The sequence below is a fragment of the Pseudopodoces humilis genome, chromosome 8 (genome assembly GCF_049639895.1).
Source record: "Pseudopodoces humilis isolate 2021_Gansu_Grassland_sample_001 chromosome 8, ASM4963989v1, whole genome shotgun sequence".
NCBI lineage: Eukaryota > Metazoa > Chordata > Aves > Passeriformes > Paridae > Pseudopodoces > Pseudopodoces humilis.
This window is the reverse complement of record NC_142207.1, coordinates 1,849,949-1,876,722: the sequence shown is the minus strand read 5'-3', so window position 1 is coordinate 1,876,722 and position 26,774 is coordinate 1,849,949. Positions and strand designations below refer to the sequence as shown.

The 26,774-nt window shown below is 41.8% G+C and overlaps 1 protein-coding gene across 1 annotated transcript in view; it reads left to right on the top strand.

The window, feature by feature from the left end:
* LYPD6B (LY6/PLAUR domain containing 6B) overlaps nucleotides 1–26,774 on the top strand; it is a 41,493-nt gene that overhangs the window by 11,551 nt on the left and 3,168 nt on the right. The window contains exons 2-5 of the mRNA XM_088059040.1: nucleotides 22,735–22,807; nucleotides 23,981–24,141; nucleotides 25,208–25,306; nucleotides 26,498–26,628. Of these exons, the coding sequence (XP_087915166.1) occupies nucleotides 24,021–24,141; nucleotides 25,208–25,306; nucleotides 26,498–26,628 (351 nt within the window). The 5' untranslated portion in view covers nucleotides 22,735–22,807; nucleotides 23,981–24,020. The remainder of the gene's footprint in view (nucleotides 1–22,734; nucleotides 22,808–23,980; nucleotides 24,142–25,207; nucleotides 25,307–26,497; nucleotides 26,629–26,774) is intronic.

Sequence of the window (26,774 nt, the reverse complement as noted above, 5' to 3'; positions counted from 1 at the left end):
GCTCTCTTGGCTGAATGCAGAGACACCAGGCCGTATCTGTAAATTTTACTTTATTTTATATCCTAATTGTCTTTCTATTAAACTTTTAAATTATGTATAAAACAGAACTTCATTTTTCACATCAGATAAAAGTGAGATTTGAGCTGGAGCATTTGGCCTTTGCCACCAGGGTCGTGTTTTATTGCCAGCTGTTTTACACCAGGAAATCACAGCGAGTAAATGTATGTCTGTGTCTACAGACTGAAGGATTGTTTAAAATTTATATAGAAATTGAGTATAAAATCTGTTAAAAATTAATTACCAGCAGTCAGATTAGGCAGGCAGATGAGGACACCAGAGTAGAGCCCATTGAGCAGGTTGTTCTGCAGAAGAAATCTGAAAAATAATAAAACTTGGCAAGCGTGGGGTAAAGTTCTGATGTATTTCCATTTGAAACTGGCATTTAAATCAAGGATTTTGTTCTGAGCACCTGGAGGATTTGATTTTCCCCCCAAAGGAAGGCAGGAATAGGAATTGTGTGGATTGTGGCAAGTGTCTTTCATTTTCATCTCTTCACTTGTTTGTAGCTTTTTGATCTTTTCTTCGTGTACTTTGCCAGATGATTTGGTTCAGGCTGTGCACAGGATTTACATTTCTTTGGTCAGCCTCAACACCTGATTTCCAGACAGAGGAGGAACAGCTGGACTGGGATCTGTTCCATAATCCCTGGTTGGAAAATGGTCCCTCCCATGGGATGGGGATAATAGTGGGATTGTCTTTATTTTTAAAGGTTCTGCCCCACTGGAAACTCGAGGTTGAGACCTGCAGAAAATTGACTTCTTTGGAGCTACTGAAGGAGGAAGTTCAGCTCTCCTGGCTGAAGCAAAATTCATTTATTTCTGTATTAATATGGGATAAATCAATCCAAAAAGCACAAATCTTTTGAGGAGCAGACGGAGGAGCTGGGAAGGGGCTGGAGAATTCCTGAGGGAGCTGGGAAGGGGCTGGAGAATTCCTGAGGGAGCTGGGAAGGGGCTGGAGAATTCCTGAGGGAGCTGGGAAGGGGCTGGAGAATTCCTGAGGGAGCTGGGAAGGGGCTGGAGAATTCCTGAGGGAGCTGGGAAGGGGCTGGAGAATTGCTGAGGGAGCTGGGAAGGGGCTCAGGCTGGAGCAAAGGAGGATCCCGAGGGATCTTTTCCCTCTCTGGAATTCCCTGGCAGGAGGGGACAGCCGGGGGGGTCGGGCTCTGCTGGCAGGGAACAGGGACAGGAGGAGAGGGAACGGCCTCAAACCTCACCAGGAAAGGTTTAGGTTGGATATTGGGAAAATTCCTGTATGGAAAGGGTGCTCAGGTGGAATCCCCATCCCTGGAGGGGTTTCAGAGCCCTGTGGATGTGGCACCTGGGGACACGGATCAGTGCTGGGGAATGGTTGGGCTCGATGGTCTGAGAGGGATTTTCCATTCTTAACAATTCCAATCTTTATTCCACATCACTAAAAATAACCTGGATTTCCTGGAGCACCATTCCCTTGCTGGCTTCTCTGCCGTATCAGATTCCTATCGTATTTTATTCCTCTCCATGATGGATTTTGGACCCAATTCTTGTGGGATTTGGCTCCTTGCTGGGAGGATTCCTGATGGGAGATGCCTGGCAAATTCCCAGCTCGTGTTGTTCCCACAGACAATCTGGAAATGGGTGGAGAAGCAACAAAGGTACGAAGCTGAGATTGCCTGCTGGAATGGCAGCTCATCAAAGGGCCAGGGAAATCTATAAAATGAGCAATAAAGTTCCTTTGAAAGTTTCAGGTTTACTCATTTTACTACTGCAGGAAGATGCTGGTAATGTAGATACACAAAAAACGTGGGTTTGTGTGGGGAATATGGGATTTATCCTTTGGAAAAGGAGATAAGGGGAAATCCCTACAGGATTTTTTTTAACAACTGTGCTCCTACAGATATGTTGTTTTCTTCTGAGAGAATTTTAAACTCTTGTTTATTTGGGTTTCTTCACCTGAATCGTTTCCTTTCTGTGTCAACGATGCAGTAGTTAATCAACTTCTGAGTCTGACTGGAGGAGGGTTAATTGTTAATCAGTGTCACAAGTGCCTGAACTCATTTGGTGAAATGCATTTCCCTGCATGTCTCCACCAACCTGCTCCGATAAACATTGATCCCATGAAAGCTGAATCCATGAAAACTGAGTTTTGAAAGCAGCCCTTAAACCAGCAGTGAAATCCAGGAAATGCCACCAGGAGCCCTAAAAATCAGAGCTTTGGATTCTTGACTAATGGAAGGGAATTCACAGCAGCTGTCAAGAGCCTCCATTCCACCTGTGGGAAGCTGCCTGGGGCTGTGGAGAGGGAGGAGAGGGAAACAACTTTTAAAACCCCACTCTTTTGGAAATAGGGAGCTTTATTCTGGTTTACCAGAGGCGTTGGTGTTCAGTGAGAATGCAGATGTTTCATATGCCAAAGCCACTGGATAAAAGAGTTGATAAAGGGAAACAAAGCCTGGAATGCTTTGGTGTCTTCCTCCTCCCAGGTGATGCTGGGCTCTGTGTGTGAGTGTGGAGGATTTTTGGGGTGTGTGTGGAGCCTTTCTGTGGGTGTGGGTGTCTTTTCCTGTGAATGTGGTGTTCTCCTGTGTGTGGGCGTTTGTGTGTGAGTGTGGAATCTTTTTGGGGGTGTGTGGAGCCTTTCTGTGTGTGATTTCTTTCTTTCTGCATGTGATTTCTTTCTGTGTGTGATTTCTGTGTGTGATTTCTTTCTTTCTGTGTGTGATTTCTTTCTTTCTGTGTGTGATTTCTTTCTGCGTGTGATTTCTTTCTGCGTGTGATTTCTTTCTGTGTGTGATTTCTGTGTGTGATTTCTTTCTTTCTGCGTGTGATTTCTTTCTTTCTGCGTGTGATTTCTTTCTGCGTGTGATTTCTTTCTGTGTGTGATTTCTTTCTGTGTGTGATTTCTTTCTGTGTGTGATTTCTTTCTGTGTGTGATTTCTTTCTGTGTGTGATTTCTTTCTGTGTGTGATTTCTTTCTGTGTGTGATTTCTTTCTGTGTGTGATTTCTGTGTGTGATTTCTGTGTGTGATTTCTGTGTGTGATTTCTGTGTGTGATTTCTGTGTGTGATTTCTGTGTGTGATTTCTGTGTGTGATTTCTGTGTGTGATTTCTGTGTGTGATTTCTCTCTTTCTGTGTGTGATTTCTCTCTTTCTGTGTGTGATTTCTTTCTCTGTGTGTGTGTCTTTCTGGGGGTGTATGGAATCTTTTTTGGGGTGTGTGTGAGTCTGTGAGTGGGGATTTCCTGTGAATGTGGTGTTTTTCTGTGTGTGGGAGTTTGTGTGTGAGTGTGGAATCTTTTTTGGGGTGTGTGATTTCTTTCTCTGTGTGTGATTTCTTTCTCTGTGTGTGATTTCTTTGTGTGTGATTTCTTTCTGTATGTGATTTCATTCTGTGTGTGATTCCTTTCTGTGTGGGTGAGTCTGTGAGTGGGGAGTCTTTTTGGGGTTGTGTGAATTCTGTGTGTGTGTTTGAGCATGAATCAGAGTCTTTGTGTGTCTTTCTGTGTCAGTTCTTCTGTGTGGGTGTCTTTCTGTGTCACCTTTTTGTGTGTCTGTGTGTTTCTGTGTGAGTGTTTCTATGTGTGTCTGTGTTTCTGTGAGTGTGTCTTTGTGTGGAATTGTGTTTGAGTGTGTTTCTGTGTGTGTGAATGTTTCTGTGTGAGTGTTTCTGTGTGTGGAATTGTGTTTGTGTGTGAATGTGTTTCTGTGTGAGTGTTTTTGAGTGGGTGTGTGTTTCTGTGGGTGTGTTTCTCTGAGTGTGTGAGTTTGTGTGTGTTTCTGTGTGTGGAATTGTGTTTCTGAGTGTGTTTCTGTGTGTGGGTGTGTGTGTGAGTGTTTCTGTGTCTTTCTGTGTGGAAGTGTGCGTGAAAGTGTGTTTCTGTGTGTGTGAATGTGTGTTTCTGTGTTTTTGAGTGGGTGTGTTTGTGTGTGAGTTTGTGTGTTTCTGTGTGTGGAATTGTGTTTCTGAGTGTGTTTCTGTATGTGGGTGTGTGTTTCTGTGTCTTTCTCTGTGTGTGGAAGTGTGTTTCTGTGTGTGAATGTGTTTCTGTGTGAGTGTTTCTGTGTGTGTGAATGTGTGTTTCTATGTGTGTGTTTCTGTGTTTTTGAGTGTGTGTGTTTCTCTGAGTTTGTGTGTGTTTCTGTGGAATTGTTTCTGTGTGTGTGAATGTGTGTTTTGTGTGTGGGTGTGTGTTTGTGTGAGTGTTTCTGTGTCTTTCAGTGTGTGTGTGTAACTGTGTTTTTGTGTGTGAATGTGTTTCTCTGTGAGTATTTCTGTGTTTTTGAGTGGGTGTGTTTATCCATGTGTGAGTTTGTGTGTGTTTCTGTGTGTGGAATTGTGTTTCTGAGGGTGTGAATATGTGTTTCAGAGTGTGTATGTGTGAATGTGTGTTTCTGTGAGTGTTTCTGTGTGTGATAGTCAGTGTGGGTGTCATTCTGAGTCTTTTTGTGTAAGAGTGAGAGGCTTTCAGTGTCTGTGTGTGTCATTCTGTGTCTGTGTGTGTCATTCTGTGTCTGTGTGTGTCATTCTGTGTCTGTGTGTGAGTCCTTGACTGTGTGTGAGCCTTTTTGTGCGTGTCTTTCTGTGACTTTGTGTGGTTTTGTGTCCTTCTCTGTGTGTTTTTCTCACTGGGGCTTTGTGTGCCTGTCTGTGTGTGTGTCTTTAGTGTGACTTTCTCTGTGTGGTTTTTTACACAAATCTTCCCCTGTGTGTGATTCTCTCTGTGTTTCTGGACCCTTCCTGCCTGCAGGATGGGTCTTTGTTATTCCCTCAGCTTCTCCCCATGAATAAACCCATGGAGTTGGATAGAACTCTTCCCTGGAGAGCCCACGCTGTAAATCCAGCAGGAATTCCCGCACATCTCCCACCCCTGAGTGTTGTTTAACTCCTTTGAGTGGAGCTCCCAGGAGGGGCAGAGCCCCTCACCAGTTTTTCCTCCCCTCCAGACTGGGATCTGTCCCAGTGCCATCGGGATCAGCCCCTGGGATGGAGCCCTGGGAAGGGCCTGTGAGTACAAGTGTGAGGCTGAGCTGGAAGAGGGGTGGGAAGCTGCTCAGACCTGCCAGCTCTGGGTGTGCCCGAGAGCTGAATTTTGTGTGATTACAGCATGGAAAAGGTTGAGGTGCCTGGGGAATCCTGGTCGCAGCTGAGAGGGTGAATGTGAAGTTCGCACTTATTCATTGCTCTGATTTTTTTCCTATTTTTTTTTTTTTTTAAATATTAATTCCTTTTGTGGGTATAAAATCAGGTGGTTGAAAAAACTGCTGTTTAATATCTGTAAAAACATCATCCCCTCAGTATGCATCATTCACTTAAGAGCTGGGCTTGGTGATCCTGGTAGGTCCCTTCCAACTCAGAATATTCTGTGATCTCAAAAGCAGCTCCACTCTCCACGGTCCAGTCCCTGAACTAATTCCTGACAGTGGATTTATGTGCAGGAATATGGAGTTTGTGACTCGTGTCAGGAATGGTTCCACTGGAGTTTGGTTTGGGTTTTTTTCAGCCTCTCTGTTGGTGGTGCAGGGCTGAAATCAGAAGGATTGGCAGGTTGTGCTTGGCTCTATTTTGCCCTCCCTGGGTGTGAATGAAACACCCAGATGCCTTTCCCTGCCAGGGGACTGACCTGTCACTGCAGTGACCAGTGCTTTAGAAAGCTGGAATGTTTAATTTTTATTTTAATGGGGAAGCCTGAGGCTGTGAATATGCATCGTGCAGTGCAATCCCCCAAAGCACACCAGGCAGAGAAAATTCCCTGTGCCTGTAGCTACATCAGGATGTTAAATACCAGGGTTATTAATCTTTCCTCACCTCAGCAACTCTTAGGCCACGCATTAATGTGTTTTTGTGTGAGATTTAATTGCTCAGGCTTGTAACAACTCAAAACCTTAAGATCCTGTTTCCCCCTGTGACTTCAGCGCTGAGAAATTGGCTCTCTGGAAAAGCAGCAAATGCTTGTTTGGATTGTGTTCCATTTTCCACGGCATATGGAGGCTCATCTGTGGGTTATGGATCAGTAGAGAGCGAGACTCAGAGTGGGGCAGGGATTTTCCAAAAGTAAACAGCAGCCAGGAGTGATGCTGGGAAGGGAATTCCAAAGTCAGGGTGAACTTGAACCATGTCAGCGCCGTATTTGCTGTCTTGGAGAAATCACTACAATAAAACACCTGAATGTTTATATTAACTTAATAAAAAAAGGTGTTTCTGTAAATCAAATAAGATTAGACCCATGAAATAAGAGTTGCTAACTCAGCCTCAGATGAAGGCCAAGCGTATCTTTTATTTCAGGGCTTTGGTTTTAATAAACTCCAAGCAGCCAAGCTCATTTTTAAGAGTTTAAAAAAAAAATAAATTAATTAAATGGTTAGAAAAAAATTTAAAAGGTCTTGACATTCAATCTGTCATCATTGTCTTCTCAAGAATGCACACGTTCAACAAAAAGGCAAAAGGTTTTGTTGAATGACATTGATCTTTGGAGTTTTTGTTTGGTTTTCTGCTCATTAAGCTCCTGACATGGAAACAGACTTGAAAAGGCCAAGAACTGTGACATTGGATGCAGATTTTAGCGTGTCAGCAGCTCTGGTAATAAAATATACCCTGAACTTGATTTTATTACCTTTTCTTTTAACAGCAGGAACCAATATTTGAAAATGATAGACCTCAGTGCAGTGATAGGAGAGACAGCATAGGAGACATAAATCAAACACTGTGAATTTTCCTGGTTTTTTGGAAGTATTTATGGATTCTATTTGTGAATTCCAGGCTTTAATTTGTATTATGGGCATGGGAGCAAATTGGGGCAATTAAAATACTTTAAATGTGCGCCTGCTTATTTTTTTGGAGGGCAGGGAAAAAAACCCAACCCAAACCACCACCACAACCTTTTTGTTTGGAAAATCTGGCAAATTCTTTGCCAGAAATTAAATTCTAGGAGATTGATATTCTGTAATAGAGTGAGACCCAGGAAATGTGTTTGGAGTGAAACTTATTTTAGTCCAAAGGAAAGACCAGAATTCCCTGGAATTTGCCAAGGGCAAATGGACCTCAGCAAGTGCCTGGATGGGGACTGGGAAATTAGAAGAGACATCTGAGAATATGAAAGGTTGAACCCCTTTTTTTTTTAAGTGCAAGGCTTCAGACCATGTTTGAAGTAGAGTTTTGGTTTTGGTTATAAATCCAAGTATGGCAGCTCCTGGAAAAAAAAAATCCCAGCACAATCCTGCTTGAATCTGCTTTCTTTTAGGGTTAATCTCAACATATTTTCCCCTCTGCTTTCATCACTTTAAAACCCAACCAAACAAGTGTTCTTTTTTGCTGGGTAACACTGCTTTGAGAAAAGCCTTTTTTATTTATCTCCTTCACTTCAAAACACAGTTCCACATTTGAAACCCAAAGCAATCTTTCCCCAGGGATTAGCTCTCCTCCAAAGACTTTTCACATTCTTTAATCTGCAGTTTCTACTCTCTTGAAGTGTCAGGAATTGATGTGGAGCATGGCCTTGTTTATTGTCTCTGTCATCAAGAAATAGAGAAGTTGTTTATTTTAATGTGTGAGGTTTTCTCCAGGCCAGGCCCAAGCGCTTGTTTGCCTGAAGTCAGCATTAAAAACCCTGTTTTATTTCACATAAAACAAGTCTGTGGTGTCTTTCACTGCACAGAAGGAAACAATTCTTCTTGAATTCTCATTATATTCTCTTTGTTTCTAAATAAACCCCACACACTTGTTTGAAATGATCCCCAATTAAAAACCAGGCTTCAAACGAGTGGGAAAAGAGAGGCCTTGTGCTCGATGCGCTGGGAGCGCAAAGTGTGTGACCTCCAGGTGTGGAATCCGCAGGAATTCCCTTGGCTTCGGGCCATGGAATCAGCCACCCTGCTTTCTTCAGCGGGCTGGGAAAATTGCAAATGCCAGCTCGGTGTCTCCTTGGCACTCAGGAGTTTCTCAGGAATCGATTCCGAGGGGGTTCCAGACAGAGTCCCTTTGTTTCTCGTCAGACCCTGCCAAGAACTTCTCAGCTGCCGTGGAATGAGCCCCCTTCTCTCAGGGATTTTCTGACTTTCCTCCTGTGGGAGTCACCTCAGAGGAGAAAAAAAACCTTCAGTTTTTAGTGGTTTTAATTGTGGTGTGGGAGCAGAGTCATTAAATGGGATTTTGGGTGATGATTTCTCACCCTCGGTGTTGCCTTGTGGGCCGGGGGTTGTGGCTTCCTCTGCCCTCAGCACTGCAGGGATGAACTTGGGAAGAAAACAGATCCAGTTAAAAAGGGAAAAAAAAGAACCAAACCAAGGAAAAAATCCCTCAGGCACTGTGCCATTTTCCTGCCCTCTCATTCCTTCTTTCCCCCTTAATCTATCTCCTTTTCAATCCATCTGCTTTTTCCTCCACGTCCCTTTCCTGCCCAGGAAACATCGAGGCCACGGGGTTGCTCCTCCAGCTGAGGAAACTCTTGGATCTTCCAGCTCCTCCAAGGGCAGCAGATGATGATGGCTGAGAAATCCTCTGGGATTTTCCTGATTCCATGGCCTGTTCCTAAAAGGTGGTGGGGAAACCGTCAGGGATACACTGAGACAGGCCAAAAAAAATTATAAAATTCAGTTTAAAACAGGCTGGGAACTGCCCAGGGTGTGCTCAGTTTAGAAATCAGGTTTTTTTATCATTTTTCAAAGATTGCTCCCAGTGACACAAGAGATTTCCAAGATTTTCAGTGAATTAGGGATCTTTTCTTGAGGTGTAGCAATTAGTTTTTCTCAGATTTTCTCTGTTTTCTCTAAAATGCAGCAGAAGATTTCAAGTCCCAATTTGAGGCTCTTGTTTGTGGGCAGGACGTTGAAATTAATTGAGTTTTAACTCCAAATCATTCTGGGGTTTTTTAAAAGCCCATCTTGAAAGTTATTTTTGCTTTCCTATAAGAAACATTATTTAGGAGTCTTTGAAATTGCTGTATTTTGCTGTGAAACTTTCCTAATTTATTTATTAAAAAGAAAAGAGGAGGGGATTAAAGAAGATAAAATACTACCCAAGCAACCTTTGCATCCATTTAGAAAAATATTTGAACTTGTAGCTCCTTTCAGGGAGACCCTGATTAATGGCTCTTGAGCAAAGAAAATTAATCAGGAGTGATAAAAACCTCATTGGTCACATCACCTGTCTTAATTCCTCTTGAAAACAGTGCTGGGATGCAAGGGAGGACTCAAAGTCAGGATAATTAAATAGAAGAGATCCTGTAAATGTCCAATATGTTAAAAAATAAAAAAATTCAACTCTATTTCTGTGCTAATCTGGTCCATGGGAAACCAGTTCAGTTTTTATGGATATTTGAAGTTTTTTAAGGGAATTGTGAAAATCCTGTCTGTGATTTTTATCTGTGTTTAGAGTTACTTTCCCACTTTAAATCACTTTTTGATGGTGACTTGCAGCCTTCTCCATTGTGGGAATATTTCTTCCATGCTCTTTGTGGGGTACCATGGAAAAAATGAAAATTGAAATGTTATTTTTAATGTCAGAATAAGAAAAGGAGGGCTCAGAATGACTTAATCATCTGCATTTAAGTAAACTTATATAAATTAATTTAGCTTGGAAAAGAAATTACTCCTTTCCATAGAAATCTTTTTCTCAAGTTACTTCCTCGTCCTAGAGAGGTTGATGGGAAATTTTGCTATTTCTTTCAATGATCAGGAATTAAGTTATTTTTAAACTCCTTTTGTTGTTCTTATAATAGAGCAAAAATAAGATTTTTAATTCTTTTTCTCTGGTTTCTCTCTTCCATGATTTTCTGGGATTTAATTCTTAACTACTCTCTGCTTCATTTTCATTTCAGCCTCAGTGAGGTGATATAATTATTAACTTTTTCAGTAATTTCGGTGTAAATTCTCCTTTTATTTATTCTTTTCCACATGGTGCAAGACTAATCAGGGTGACAGAGTCAATTCCAGGCACTGGAGCCAGCAAGTGGCTCTTGTGTCAAACTAAAACCACATCAAAATGGTTTGTGGTGCAAGAGGAAACATTCTGAGTGATGTTTCCGCTTAAAAAGAGAGAGCAAAAGGAGGTAAAAAGAGCTGGAGATGATGATGATGTAGTTTTCAAATGAGTCAGATCTGAAAGTATGTTATATATTATTATATATTATTATATTTTTTAAATTATATTATTATCTATTATTTATTCAATATTACATATTATAACATTAATGTATATTAATAGAATACTATATTAATATATAATATAATTAATGTTTTAATATAATTATGATCATATTATATATTAATATTAATATTCTATTACTATAATATATTTAATTTCATTATTATATAGTATTTAATTATATATAATATACTTATTATATATAATGCATTGTAGATTATATATAATATACAATATATAATATACACAGTATATAATATATATATTATATATATTATAATACATTTTATATATATTATATGTATATATAATATATAATTATATATCTATATATAATATAGATAATGTACTTTCTATTATAAATTTTATGTTTTATTATATGTATTTCATATTTGTGTTCTATGTTGTATAGTAAATAATATATACTATATATTATATATTGTATATTATATATTGTATATTATATATTGTATATTATATATTATTGACAATATATTTGATATTATGTGTTACATATATGTGCAGCCAGGATCTTTCAGTGGCTTATTTGGGTGTGTTTTGTTGTGCACGAAGATTCAAATGCAGGATTTTACCTCCAGCTTCCAACTGGGCAACTCTGCCTTCATCTTCTGGCTAATCCCACAAAAAACTAAGTTCAAGAAGCATGGAAAGAGGGTGTGGAATCCCAGGGAAAGGTTGGAAAAGTCCTCTCAGCCCATGGAATCCAAGCTGTGCCCACCGTGTCCCCAGCCCAGAGCTCTGAGTGCCACCTCCAGGGATTCCTTGGACACCTCCAGGGATTCCTTGGACACCTCCAGGGATTCCTTGGACACCTCCAGGGGTGGGCACTCCAAACCTCCCTGGGCAGCCCCTGCCAAGGCCTTTTCCTGGATTAAATCCGCATTAAAACGTGGATTATGTTAAATGTGAGTGTCCAGGGTGGGAATGTCAGAATTTTTCCCTCCTAGCAATGCTCCAGGCCTTGTTCATCCCAAATTCCCTTCTCCTGAGGCACAACCTCTCCTCTTGGATTTTGGGTCTTTTCACGTGGCTTTCTTTTCCAGACCTTTGAGTTCCTGAATTGTTTGATTGCTCTGTCCCTCACCAGTTCCTGCTTTTAAAACAATGGAATCCCGGCCAGGTTTGTGTTGGGAAGGACTTTAAGGATCAGCTGATTCCACCCCTGCCATGGGCAGAGCATCTTCCACTGTCCCAGGGTGCTCCAACCTGGCCTTGGACACTCCCAGGGATCCAGGGGCAGCCACAGCTTCTCTGGGAATTCCATCCCAGCCAGGAATTCCTTCCCAATATCCCACCCAAATCTCCCCTTTTCCAGTGGGAAGCCATTCCCTGTGTCCTGTCCCTCCATCCCTTGTCCCAAATCCCTCTCCAAGCTCTCCTGGAATCTCAACACCATAACCAGGTCAAACCCAGTAGCCCGTGCCTCCCAAAGCTGGGATTTTTTTTCTGGGACAGGTCCCCACCCTTCCCTAACTCTGCTGCCAGAGCCCCTCAGGCTTTCCCCCAGCGCGGTTTGCCTTCAGCAGGGGCTGGTTTTTCTCTCATTTCTGTGTCTGAGCTCCGGCAGGGAGCTGAGGTGCCTTGATCCAGCCCCAAAACACGAGAGGAATGTGAGGCAGCTCCCCAGGAAGGGCTGGGAGCGGCAGGGAAAGGCCAGGCTCGGTTTTAAGGCAAGCTGGCGTTCACTGGGAGCTGTGACAGCGCAAAGCCGGAGCTGCTGCCGCGTTCCTGCCCGGGGCAGGCTCTGTTTGAGAGGCATTTCCACAGCTGGGCAGGGAATGGGGCTGGAAAAGTGCCTTTCCCAGGATTATTGTCACCCAGGGCTGCCACCTGCCCCCTGCCTCCTCCCCAAATCCTCTTCCCACTCCTCAGCCCCCCTGGCCCTGTCCCAAGGCCCTTGGGGATGCTGAGCTGCTGGATCAGCGCGTCGGTTCTGCCCTAAATCATTCCCAATCCTGCCACTTTTTTAGGCAAAAATTCCTCCTCCGAATCTGTCGGAATTTGCCGGTCAGTTCTTGAGTTTCCTGTGGGGAAAGTTTGGGGTTTTCCCCCTGCGCTGTAAAAATGTTGTTAAAAATGTGGTGTAAGGACAGAGATTTTGGATTTGGTTTTTCTTTCTGTCTTCTTCCTCAGTCATGGAGCAGTTTGGGTTAGAAGGGACCTCATGGATCCTTTTATTTGAACTTATTTGAGTCACTACCCCAGGCTGCTCCAACCTGGCCTGGGACACTTCCAGCGATCCAGGAGCTTCTCTGGGCAACTCTCACATTAAATAATTCCCCTGGGTTTGTATTTTTAATCTGTTAGAAAATGCAACACAAGAAGCATTTGGTGTTCATTAAGACCCGTTGATTAAAAAGTAAAATCCCAAAGCGTGACGACATTTGTGGGAACGTAGGGAATTTCAAAGGGATTTTTATGCAAGTGATGGAAAAAAAAAATCCTTTTTTCAGCAATAATGGGAGGAAACGTCCCAGTTGTGCCAGACACACAGCACAGAGGGTTATTTTCCAGCAGCTGGGACATTTATTATGATAACTGAAGCCTTGAAACTTCTGTTCAGGATTTTTACAGGGAAAATACGACGTTTGGAGAGGTCTGCCCACAGCCAGGGAAGGGATTACGGATCACAAGCGTTTGGATTCTGATTTTTCAGTGAGTGTCAAGCCTGAATAAGCAAAGACTGACGAGGCAGAGCAGGTTTTTACTCTTTATATCCAGGATTAAGTTTGGTTTTTACAATGGAAGGTGCGTGGGATGTGTTCCTGAAAGGGAGATTTTTCAGAAACCCTCACAATGTTTGGGATCCAGCAGCAGAAATCTGGTGAAACCGGTGTGTTTAGATCCAGATTCTCTCAAAAAAGTGAGAATATTCTTTTCTTACCTCGTGTGGGAATTGTGGAGAACTCAAATTGCCTCACTTTGTGATTTCAAACACTTCCTAGAATGTCTTCACTCAAGCAGCAGTTGCTTTCAATTCAATCAAAAACGTTTGATAAAGGGTTTTTTTGGGGGGTTATTTACAATTATATCACAGTCAGTGATCAGCTGAGCCCTTTATTAGTGTTATTTTCAATATTTGAAAATATTCTCAATGTTTGAATAACAGTTAACATTTGAAGGAGTAATTGACTATATTTTTTTAAGTAAATGCAGCTTTGTCCAGCACCTTTAGCTGCTGTTTTGCAGAGTGGCTGCAGTGATCTTTGCTCTTTATTCCATGTTCCATTTATTAATTTATTCTTTTCCTGCTGAGATGTCAGGGGTCACCCTAAACTTGAGCTGGAATAGGGAATTATAAAATCAGATTTCTTTGAGGCTCACAAAAAATAGAGGAAATAGCTAACACAAAATTCTGGATTTACCGGGAATTCCAGGGGAGCTTTTCCTTTGGCAAAGGGAGGGAGATCTTGAAGAATTCAGTTGAAAGACACTTCTGCTGTGATTTGTACTCTCTGAAGGCTCATTTTGATTTTTCCTTCTCTTCCACCCCTGATTTCTGCTCTTTCCTCTCACTTTTCCTTAGAGGAGGGGATAAAATAGTCAGATCTGACAATAATAACGAGGAGAGCAAGGAGAATAAAGAGAAATGATGGATAAGACCCCAAAAAAACACAATTCAAGTAAGAAAGGGAGGAGATTTTTTGGACATTGGGAGAACACAGCCACACCTCCATCTCCCTGTCTCGTTCCAGGCCCAGAATCTCCAACCTGGAGCAAAATAACAAAAAAATTCCCCCAGCAAGAGGAACATTCCAGGTCCTCCTCGTGCCAAAGGTTTCCTGTCCCAGCTTTCCGAGCCCGGGAGGTACTTGTGGCACAAAGCAGGAGAATTTCACGTGGATGGGATTCTGCAGCTCTATTTATAATTAAATTGGGATTATTTTATTCACTCCACCCTGTTTTTCCCCACCCTGCCCTTCCAAAGCTTTGAAGAGAGGCCAAATGGCTGCAAAGGCTGTCACAGCTCTCCTGGTTCTGGAGCCATTCCAGGGTCAGGGAATTCTGCCAGCTCGGAGAATTTTATCAAACAGGGACAGGAGATGATCACAACAAGAAAATTTCTCTTTCTTGGGGTGTCACAGTGAGGGGAGCTTGTGGAGATGCCATTTATTTCCTAAAGTTTTTTATTCAGAACGGTGGTAAAGATGGAGAAAGAGCCTGGTTTTGGCCCAGCTCTACACCAAATTTACACCTTGGTGTAAATCCAGCCCTAACTGGATTATGGTTCATCCTGGTTTATCAATAAGGGACCTTGTGATCATCACCTGGATGCTTTTCCTTCTGTTCTGCAGGAATTCCCACAACTTTTCATTTTTCATGGACAAAACATTCCCTTTTCCTTTCATTTCAGCACTGACTGGATAAATCCTGGCTGTTTCTGTTCTATGGGAATGGACACAATCCCACTAAATTATATATTGGATTTTGAAACGGGGCCTGATACTTAGGGTTTGGCTTTTTTCTCACTAAATCGGCTTCTTTTGGAGGTTATTAAGTGTAAAATTCAATATGTATCTATAAAAACACAACATTTCTGGCTGCCAACTGTTACATCCTAGTCTGTCACAGATTAAATATATTTAAGGTGTGAAATTATTCCTTAATATAGGAAAAATGGGAAGGATTTGGGGGAAATGCCTTGCATGGGAGATGTTTGCAGGTGGGAAATTGGAAATTCCAAGTCTTAGCCTGGTAATAAATGTCCTTTTTCCCTTGCTTGATATTGACTTTTTGGAGAGCCCTTAAACCTTGTTATGAATAATGATAATTACTCATTTGCCTTTGGAATTCTTTCTGTGGAGTTAATTAATTTCCTCGTGCCCCGTTATTGATTACCCCGATTATTTCGGTTCATCTGCTCTCGCTTCAGCTGGTCCAGCTCTTTCCACCTCTCATCTCTTAGCTTTGCCTCACTTCTCACGTGCTCCCTTTTTTGTCTCCAAATTTGGCTTTATTCTTAAGGGCTTAAGCCATAAAACCCTGCCTGGGTTAACTTTTTGACCCCATTTTTGATTAGAGCAGCAACAGAGAACTTTATCTTTCCCCAGCACTTTGTGCTGTTTCTGCAGTGTCTGATAAGAGCTGGAGGAATTTTACCCCTGCTCCAGCATCTCCTCACTCTGGCCCAGGAAAAATTGGTATTTTTACGCTTAGGTGGCTGCAAAAAGCAAAATAGACATGAATTTTTTTAAACTCTAGATTGGTTCTTTGTCCTGTGAGGGAAAGTAGAGCATTTCATTCTCTTGGTGGCCAATGAGTTTCTTTTTTTTTTACCTAAAAATCCTTCCTGCCATGATTATTTATTGTGGTGGTGCAGACTGTGATTTGAGTTCTTTGGAATGAGCTGAGGAATATTTTAATGGGATTTTGGCTTTCAGGACTGTTTAAATCCATTAGATGAGCAACAGGCCCCAAATAGGTTTCATCCTATAGATTTTACTGTTTATCCCTCTGTAGGTTTTTATAGGGAGGACTGAAGGATGGCTGTGGAGTTGGTGGTGTAATAATTGCTGTGTTTTCATGGTTGAATTTTGCAAATTGAATTTTTGATTCTGCATAAAACATGCAGAAATTGGGGATATTCCCTGGAAGCGTCCAAGGCCAGGTTGGGTGGGGCTTGGAGAAGCCTGGGATAGTGGAAGGTGGGCAGGGGTGGAATGGGATGAGCTTTAAGGTCCCTCTCAACCCAAATGCCATGATTTATATTATATTTAATATTTATTTATATTTTATTTATTTATTTATTTATATTATATGATTTATATTTAATCCTGGAGGAGGAAATTCCCAGTTCTCTCCCAAGCCTGAGGGTTGCAATCCCAACTCTCCCTGTTGTGTTTTCCTAACGACATCCATGGAATTCCCGTTTCCAACCCGCAGTCCACTCCGGGAGGCCCTAATAAGGAATTCCAATTAAAGGCCAGGCTCTCACACACAATTTTTGGGGTGGAACTGGAGGATGGGGTGGTGCCCTGCTGAATTCCAAGCTGTGGAATATCTCAGGGGTTTTTCAGAGTGGTTTAGATAAAAACCAAATTATTAGCGTCGTGCTCTCGGCCTCCTCTTGCACCTTTTGCATCAGCAGATCCAGGTGGGCCCCTCCCTGCAGCTGAAAGGATTTGAGGGAAATTTAACACATCCTGAATAAGTCTGGGTTTGTTGTTGTGTTTAACCTTTAATTTTTGCATTAAAAACACCTTTATCATGCTTTATCTCCTTGGGATGTGCCGTGTTTCTTTCCTTAAACGACCTTAAGCGAGCGAGGATTTGGGGAGACAATGAAGGAGTGAATTAATATCTGAAATCTATATTTTAAAGGATGGAATTCTGTTCTGTCAGAGGCAGAAGAAGGGAGCAGACACACAACTTTCCAAGCTGTTCCCTTCAGCTGCTGCACCCACTCCTTTGTAGGCATTCCAACATTTCCTTGGGAACGTTTGAAATACTCCTGGAAGCACAGAGGAGGTTTTGCTGGAGCAGCATCCCTTTATCCTGACAATTCAAGTGATTAAACAGCACCTGAACTGGTCAGGAATGTTGGCTCTGGTTTTTTCCCCTTTTCATTCCCCAAACTCCATTCATGGTGGATAAGTGAGGGCCCAGAATTGCAGAGTAAAGTTCTCTTATTTCAAAAGGTTGTTGAACTTCTTTTTGTTTTTTGTTCCCCCTCTGTAATAAAGTTTATTGCTTCCTCTATCTTTCCCTGGCATTGTGGAAGGGGGAGCTTTCCACTGGCTGGGTAATTTTGTTCTGTAGAACCCTCCAGGCTTTAAAAAAAAAAAAAACTGAAAAAGGCTTTAAAGCTCTAAAATGTGCTGATTCAGCTCATTTTTTTATATTCTCCACTAATTAATTTGTCCTGACCCTTGTGTCTATATTTTTATTGAGTTGTCCCATGGATCCAGCCCATCCTGCCTTTCTCTTCCCTGTTTTCTGTCACCCCACAGTGCTCACTTCTGGTTTTCAGCCCAGGAATAATTCAGGAGTCTTCAAGGATGTTCTTTTTGAACCTTCCCGTCTTTGGGGGGTTTCATCTCTCATTCATTTGCTGCTCAGATCTGGTTCTGTCCCGCTGGTGATGCTCTGTGGGGAGGTGTGCTGTGGATCCACAGGGAAGGAGTTTCCAGGGATATTTGAATGTCAGCTGGAGAGTTATTCCCGTAGGAAATGCTTTATTGACTTGACAGCAATCAGGATTTCACTCATCCCCTGCCTCCATCCCATTTGTGATGCTAATGAGTCTTTTTAATAAATAGAAGCATCATGAAAACAACCTAAAAAGTGACCTGCTTTTAAATATGTAAATATTATCATATATAAAATAGATAAGACATCCTTTAAAGTTATATTTTCAATAAGGACTTGAATTCAGAATTTATTCCTCAAAAAATGGGAATTCCCAGAGCTTGAAATGACTTGAGGAGCTTCAGGATAAAAAGTTCCCTCTCTGTGGGTTTGATATTTAGACCCTGCTGGCCACAATTGATTTCTAAATTAATTTCTTCAGCAGCAGCTCCCAGGATGAGGTGTGGGATCACTCCCAGCCCTTCCTGGTGCATTCCAGGAGATGATTTTGTTTGGGATTTCAAGGATTTCCTTGGAGCAGGGAGCTGGTGTGAACATGGGGTGGAGATTACATCAGACAAGGAGCAGTGGGAGAAACTTCACACCTCAAACTCTGCCAGCATCCACCGGGAGTGACTCTGTGTGGGGTTTTTTTGGAATCCCAGCGCAATTCCTGCCCTAAACTGGTGGCAGAAGGATTTTTTGGTGGATCTCAGGGTGTTTCAGTGATATTAGAGGCCTTTTTCAGCTGGAATATTCCATTATTCTTGAGTTTTTCTTGATTTTTGGGAATGTGATGGTAAAAGAATCGCTCTGGTGTTGTGTTGTTGGAGGAAACCTGTGGTGTGGATCCATAGGGAAGGAGCTTCTAAGGATATTTTCATGTCAGTTGGAGAGTTATTCCTGTAGGAAATGCTGTACTGGTGAAGAGTTCTGCTCCAGGAAGGTAAAGGACATTTTGTTTGGACCCAGAGAGCAAAATAAAACCAGAGAAATGTAATTTCCCTTTTCTCCCTCTCCTTTCAGCACAAAATGTGGGTTTGCATCAGCACAGGCACGATCCCAAACCCTTCATAACTTGGGAAAACTACCTGAAATAAACCAGGAAGGGACAGAGAGCTGGTCTGGGTTTTTTTTAAATCCATTTTTCCTCCCAGACAGCTGGAAAAATCCCCAAGGCCCCGAGGAGAAAAGAAGTGAAGGGAGAGCTCGCTGCAGCCATCAGAATTGGGTTCAAAAAGCAGCTTTTAGGAGCTCAGCTCTTCTCCCTGAAATCTGAATTTCCCCTGGATGTGAAGAACGTTCTGTGTGATGCAGAACCTTTGGGTTTCCCCATCCCAGGGGGCCACTTCAGGCTCCAGCAGGTTTTGGTGGATTTAGGATTTGAATTTTAGGATTTGAAGCAGAGCTGCCTGCCAACCCTCCCAGCAAATCTTTCCGGTGTGGGCCTTGATCCTAAAATTGAATTTTAGAGGGGAACATGATATTTCCTGGACAAGTGGAAATCGGGTAGGTTCTTGTTGGTGTTGTCTGGAACGGCTCCTGTTTTATTGGCTGGAATGAGAAATGGAATTCTGTGGCATCTGTGCCTGTCTGCACTGGGCAGTGTAAAAATAGGATTTCACTTGGAAATAAAACCCAGGGATATTTCTGAAGTTGAATTTAACTGCCTGAAAACTTTCATTTTCCATTAATAATAATTAATATATAGAAATATATGGAATTTGCTTGATTTTTGTTGGAGCAGTGTTGTTTTGTCCCACTTTTTTCCTGTTGGAAAATAGATCTGGAGTGTGCAGGAATATCTGGAGTGCTGCTGAATATGAGTAACGTGGCAGGATTAAAGAGATCTTTTATTGATGTGGTCTGGAGCTAAACTTGGAGAAGAAAAGCACTGAAAATCAGATTTTTTCTCTCCTGTGTTGTGTATTCATACACTGCTTACTAAAGGCCAGATCCACACAGGTATTTGATTAAATATTCTGTAATAAACTAAATTACATTTAATATTGTTAAACCTAAATATTCTGTAAATTTAATATTGTGAAACCAAGTCTTAAGGAACAAAAAACCCCTCTGCTTATTCATGTAATCTCTTTTCTCCAGAGCCATATTAAATTCCAATTTCCAGTCTTGCACAGGTGAGGGAGAGATTTAAACTGGTTGTAGATGATGGATAAAAGCTGTTCCAAACTCAACTTTTGGCCATCCAGAGCTTTGGCAAAGTGCAGTTCTTTGAGGAGATGGAAAACTGACAGAAGGGAATCAGAAATTTAAACTCATTAATGGATTTTGAGACATAATAAATTCATTTCTGCATGGAGGAAATCCATCCATCCATCCATCATCCATCCATCATCCATCCATCATCCATCCATCATCCTTCCATCCATCCATCATCCATCCATCCATCATCCATCCATCCATCCATCCATCATCCTTCCATCCATCATCCATCCATCTATCCATCCATCATCCATCCATCCATCCATCCATCCATCCATCATCCATCCATCATCCATCCATCCATCCACCCATCCATCCATCATCCATCATCCTTCCATCCATCCATCATCCATCCATCCATCATCCATCCATCATCCATCCATCATCCATCCATCCATCCATCATTCATCCATCCATCATCCATCCATCCATCCATCCATCCATCCATCATCCATCCATCCATCATCCATCCATGATGGAGGGATTGTGAATTTTAATGTAAATGTCAGTTTGAGGTGGGAAAGGAACGATGCATTTTTCATTCCGTGTTTCCTCTTCACAAATCCTTCACTCCAGTGATACTTCCCAGGTTTATCATGTTCATCAGGGATTATTTTCTTTCTGAAGTCACAGTTTGGTGTAGTCAGACACCTCCAGTCTCACAGCCCTTTCCATCACACCTCCCATGCCAACATCATCCCCCGAGCGAAATGGTGTTGTGCTTTACAAGATCTCAGATAAAGAACTCTGTAATTTCTTGTAATTTAGGCCAAATTTCATTCCAAGTGGGGCTGTGGGTGCGGCTGAAGGAAATGTGTGGTGTTTCAAAATCCGGTTGATGAGTTCAGTTTGATTCTGGCGCTGTTATTCCTTGCAGCTGTCTGTCAGCATAGTGTAAAATCCATTTTTCTGTTGTGCTAATAATAACACGCTGTGAGGCAAAAAGTTAAAAAAATAGAGACTTAACTCAGCAGGAAAGAGAAGATAAAGCTTCCACAGCAAAGAGTTTGAAATTTGTAAATCTGCAGTAATTTTTTGGGGGGGGGAGTTTAATTTGTCAAAATGTTTGCTTTCCCCCACATTTTTATTTTAAATGTATCTTTGTTTCCTAAAGAAAATTATGGGATTTGCTTTTAAAATTTGTTCCGTCCACTTCTTCACTGGCTGGGTTTTGCAGGAATGTCTCTAGAGGAGAGCAGGAGAATGGGGGATCCAGGGAGCTCTTTCTGCCCTTTTAGCCAAGTTGAGTTTCCTTTTTGTGGCCTTTGGGATTTGTGGTGCTGTCAGGTGTTGGGTTTTGGCTTTTCAGCACAGAAAATACCTTTCTGCCTGTGCCTGTGGAACTCTCATGTCCCCAAGTGCTATTTAACAAGCTAAACAGAAGCATTTGCAATTATCTAATAGCACCTGAAAATTGCTTACTGAATGACAGCAGGAAGTTTCATTTGCATTCCATATCTGATGTTCAATCTGCTAATCCTCCACTGAGCCTGCCAGGAAAAACAATGTCGACAGACTCGAATTTTATTAAAATCAGAAAGCAGGGATGCTGCTTCCTACTTTTGGATCACACCCTGCAAGGTTCCAACCTATTTGAATTAGTTCAGCCATTGTGTTCCTGGTTATTTTCTTGAAACGGGTTTTAGTCACAGGTTTTTTAATAGCATCAGCCCTTCCCTTTTGGATTGTCTTCCCTCCCCCAGGAAAGCTGGAGCTCCCTGTTTGCTCTTGTTTATATAAGTTAATCTTCCATGTTGTGACAGTTTTCCCCCTTCATTAATGAGAGCTCCTAATTGGGCCTAATGAAACATTTACTCAGCTGCTAGATAATATTATCTGTGAGCACAACAGAGATAAGGCACTGTGAAGAAAATAAGCTTTTGAAAAGATTCTGGGTGAGATATGAAAGCCATTTTTGGGCCAATATTTTCTTATTTGATTTGAGAACGCCCTTGTGGTGCAGCTGTGTAACCAAGCCCATGGCAAACAACATCCATTATTTATTGGCCTGCTTGGCAAACAAGGACACCTTTGACGACTTCAGATTGGGAGGTCGATTTACTGAGCCTTCCCTCCAGCCAGAGAGCCTCTTTTTGTATTTATAGTCCCTAAAATTTTCCATCTGGCACGAGGGAAAGCGATAGGTACCTGGGGGAGGGCAGCAGGAGAGAGTCTGGGTCTGTAGCAAACTGGCACAGGTGGAATTGTGCCTTTTATTTGCTGTCCAGGTGCTTCAGATCCAGTTACAGCCCCTTAAAGACAGAGTTTCCTTCAGCCAGCAGCAAATACAGGACAAGGAGAGACATCTTGGAAATGTTGGAATGATTCATTTCCCTCCCTTCCCGCAGAGTAAAATGGAAAGGATTTTAAAATGCTTGAAATACACTGAGTTTTTGTGAAATTCTCGATCAAAAATGGGTTGCTTGAGGTGTTCCAAGGATTTAAGTGTCCCAGTCCAGGTTGGAAGGGCTTGGAGCAAGCTGAAGGTGTGGAAGTGCAAGGGAGGTGGAACTGGATGAGCTTTAAAGTCCCTTCCAACCCAAACCATCCTGGAATTCCAGGATGAACACAGTTATTTGCAAGGGATCCAGGAAGGACTCGAGGCACAAAAAGGACTCTTCTCATCTTGTTACCAACATCACTCAGGCAGTGTGGATTAAGGAGCCCTCTTGGAGTCAGGAAAACGGGATCCCTGATGGCGCAGGGGCACAAGGATGAGGTCATTGGGATCAGGAATGTGCGGCTCTGGGAATTGCGGCCTACTTGGAATTCCAGGAGTTGGATGGGCTCCACACATTGGGGGGCACCTGTTTGTTCATCAGCCTCTCACTGGGAGGCTGCGGGTTTGTTTTGCTCTCTTGGGTTCCCTTGCTGCTGATTTCTGCTTCGATTTTGGGCAGAACTCGTGTGGAAAAGTTGGGAATGGGAACTTTCAGTCGCGTGATGCCACCCTGGTCGTTCCCTCAGTAATGATTTTCCTGGAGGAAACTCATCCTCAGGGATGGACTGAGCCTCGTTCCTTCACTTTCTGTCTTTTATTTGTCTTTTATGACACTGGAATATCTCCGGAAGGAGGGAATTTCAATTTCTGCAGTGTCACGGCGCTCCATAAGAGCCATATTGTGTAGTTCAAGTGCTTCTTTGGATATTTTGTTATAAAAACCTAATTTTTATCTTAATTTAATGCTAATTTGTTTCTTCAGAACAGAATTTTGACGATCTGTTGCTGTTTGCTCTCCACAGATTCTTCTGCCTAATCCTTCTTTAGATCCTGGGCTGCAGCCAGAGGAAATCTGGACCATCCTACGGAGCAGAGGTAGGCTGTGACTTCGGAATATCTCCTGAAATATATCCACAAAGCCAGGATTTGATAAGCAGATCTTAAGTGCTTATTAATACTTTAATACATTAACACAGCGTGGTTAAATTCACAATAAAACTCACAATTCCCAAAATTCCGTTGTTCGCTTGGTTGGCAAAACCATCTCCACCAGAAAAGGAAAAAACCCAAACCAATCCCAAAAACCCTGGGAGAAGAGGGGAATTCCTAGATTTCTCTGCTGAGCACCACTGTCAGCCTGGCCAGGGTGTGCCTGGAAATTTGGAGGGAATGCCTTTGGCTCTGGTTTGGCAGGAGCCTCCACTCCAGCTTGTTTGTCCTGCTGGGAATTTGCATGGGAGGAGTGAGGTTGTGATTTTTAATATCTGAACCAGGCTCCAGGGTCACTGGAATTTGCCACAGTTCCCCGTGTTTGTCTGGAGGTGTGGAAAATCTAAACACCAACCTGAGCAAAATGTTCAGTTCTTCTCTCTAAAGCCTTGGCAGAGCACCCAGGGGGCCCCAAATAAATGTATTTTAAATGTATTTTAAAATAAATGTATTTTTGGGTGATTGCATCTCATCCCTCTGAACTTTCCACCTTGCCCTTCTCCAAAACATCTGTGCCATCCCCAGGCGTCTTCCGGAGCATTCCCTTGGGACACACTTAAAAAGAAATAAATTGAATTCACACTTAAAATTTTTAATGCTGTGCCAGTGCAAAGTGCACTTAAAATTCAGATGACGTAGCTTGTCTGAAGTTAAATTTATTTATCTCAGGTAAGGGATTGGTTGTTGTTGTTAAAACTGAGATTTCTCTGCGTTTTGCTTCCTTAATGCTGTTTATTCCAGATTGTTTCAAGTTGGATCTAAAGGACCTCAGTCCCCATGTTGATTTTTGGGAATCCTTTCAAGGAATTTTAAAGATTCCCATTGCTTGGGTGAAGGAAATAAAGTGAATTTGAATTTTTCTTTGGCAGTGCAAGCCCTCTATGAGGGATTCTGGCCAGCAGAAGGCACCACCAGCTCAGCTTTGCGCCGCTCCGCAGCTCGCCGGTGTTCCCGGCTGGATTTCCACGCTTCCAGCAGGATTTCGCAGGAAATTTATCATCCTGCACCTCAGATCCTCACGATTCCCACTAAATAATGTGTGTTCCCTCTCTTCCCCAGGCCTGAGGAGTCTGGATTTCCATGTGCAGTGACACCCAGGATGGGGCTGTTCCGGCACGCGCTGGCCGGAGCCGTTCTCCCGTTTCTGATCCTTTCAGGAAATTTGGTTTCAGCGGAGAAGGAGAACATCAACTTTCACAACGTCAGGCCTCCACTGGACCGTAAGTAGCGTTTTTATGGAATTCTGGCCTTTTCTGTATGGAATTCTAGCTTGAAATTTGAATGATTTGCCCCGTCCTTCCAGCCCCCTGGGTTTGTCTCCACAGAAACTTTAAAATAAATATTCTGCTCCTCAACAGCATTTTATCCTTAATATGTGACAAGTTGACTAAATGAAAATAAATCACCAGCATGGCCAAATTAAAGGGTGCACGAGGACTTTGACATTTTAAGGGCTTTTCTTATATTTTTTTCTGTCTCCCTGTAGAGGAAATTATGCAGCGGTTTCCTTGTAAATAATCCAGAACAGGTGGTTTTGGGCTTTTATCTTGTTGGGGGTTTTGTAAGAGGAGGAATAGGTGTTGCTGTATACAATTAATTCAGTCTGAAGGTAATTAAAAACCTCGTGGGACCTGTGAAGCCAGTTGGCACTAATGGCATCTTTTTTCTTTATCTGGCATCACCAGTGTTCCATCCCTTCATTTGCATAATCTGCATCATTAAACCAGCCAGGATATAATAGCTGGATAGAATATCTGCCCCTAATGAACCCTGCAGCTTCCAATAAGTAATTTAAATAATGGAAATAAGATTTTAAAGGAGTCCTCTGGATCCTTTTGTTTAAAGGATCCAACTTCTCATTCCGAGTGGGAGATCAAGCTCTGGAACTGCTTTGGAAATGCAGTTTTGCCATCAAAGGAAAATGCAGATTTGTGTTTGCTGTTCAAACCTCCATGAGGAGGGAGATAAACTCTTCCCTCTTTCCTGCTTTTCCCACCACTACCTCTGTTATGGATTATGAGAGTCAAAACATGAGGATGTATTTAAAGTTCAAGCCTAGAGAGGAAAAAAAAAGAAAAATCTTTCTGCAAAGCTTGTTTTATTTGTCTGACAGTGAAAAGATATAAATATATAGAATTTATATTTTAAATCTTTTAAATTTTTTAAATTTTTTTTTAAATTTTATATACACATGCGTGTACAAGCATAATATTAAATATTTTAATTTTTTTTTCCTCAGTACTTTCAAGCTGACTGTATTTTAATACTTTTTTAATACTTTCCAAGCCACTCCATTCCCAAACAGTTTCAAGTGCTTTACCTGTGACAACGCGGTGGACAACTACAACTGCAACAGATGGGCTGAAGATAGGTGGTGTCCTGAAAGTGAGTAAGGCTGGACTAAGGAGATCCTTGGTGATATTTAAACTTGTTTTTCCCTGACTCACCCCCTTGGAGAAGTCTGGCTGATTCATGGGATTAATGTGCCAGCATTAATCACTTTGGGTATTGGGAATGCTGAGCCAGATAATTTCTGCTGATGTGACAATTTTGGCTATTCCAGAGTGAAAAATTATTTATCTCTATCTTTCTCTGTTTTATATAATATCTGACAATAAAATTTAATTTAATATTTAATTAATATTAATTTAATTAATATTTAAAATATTAAAAATTACTATACAACATATTTTTTAATAATTCATCAATATTAATTTCCTATACATGCTTCTCTGTGTACATATCTAATTATGTGCTTCCCAAGAGTTAATTTTAATTTTGTTTAAAAAACCTGAAGAATTTTCTCTGTAGAAAATTCTTTCTCTTTATTCTCTTCAAAGTGTAAACAACAGTGTAAAAACTATTTATCTCCATGTCTCTCAGCTTTATATAATATAGAACAATAAAATATTAATATACAGATTTCTGATTAATATCTCAATATTAATTAATTTTTAAATTTTAAAACTATTAATTTAATTTATTAATTAACTATATGTGTATATATATCTAATATATATATGTGTATATATCTAATATATATCTAATGTTGTGCTTCCCAGGAGTTAATTTAAAGATGTTTAAAAAACCTGAAGGATTTCCTCCGTAGCTTTATTCCCTTCCCTTTGGATAGCATCCCAAAATTTAATGGCTCTTTGTGAGCAGCAGGACCTGACTGATCACACCTGTGCTGAGGAGGGTGAAACATAGAAAAGAATGGAAATGTTTCCTCATTTTTCTTCCCGAGGACATTCACAGGAATGGTGGGAAAGGGGAAGAAGCAAAATAGAGGAATGAGGAAACAAATCTGAAACATGCTGCCAAACGGAGAAGTGAAAAGAAATGTGTGGATGATGGTGCTAATTAGTAATTTAAATAAAAACAGCCTTTCTGGAGGTTTGAAGGGTCAGCTAAGATTTCACACTAATTAATTTCTTGCTAAATGCTCTTTTGATCAAGTTGCAAATAGTTCCATAGAGCCATTTTCTGGGAGTATTTTCCTTAATTGCGTGTAGTTTCGAAACCTGTTCCAATGGTTTAATTTATGGAATAAACATCCCGGTTTTCCCTCTGCAGGCACTCGGTACTGCCTGACGGTTCATCTCTTCACAGCCCACGGGGAGAGCACCTCAGTCACCAAGAAATGCGCCACCGGTGAGGAGTGTCACCTGGTGGGGTGCCACCGCCGCGGGGACGGCGGCCACACGGTGAGCGCCGCTCCTGCTGCTCCTGCTCTACTCCTGTCCTACTCCTGTCCTACTCCTGCTCTGCTCCTGCTCTGTTCCTGCTCTGCTCCTGCTCTGTTCCTGCTCTACTTCTATCCTACTCCTGTCCTACTCCTGCTCTGCTCCTG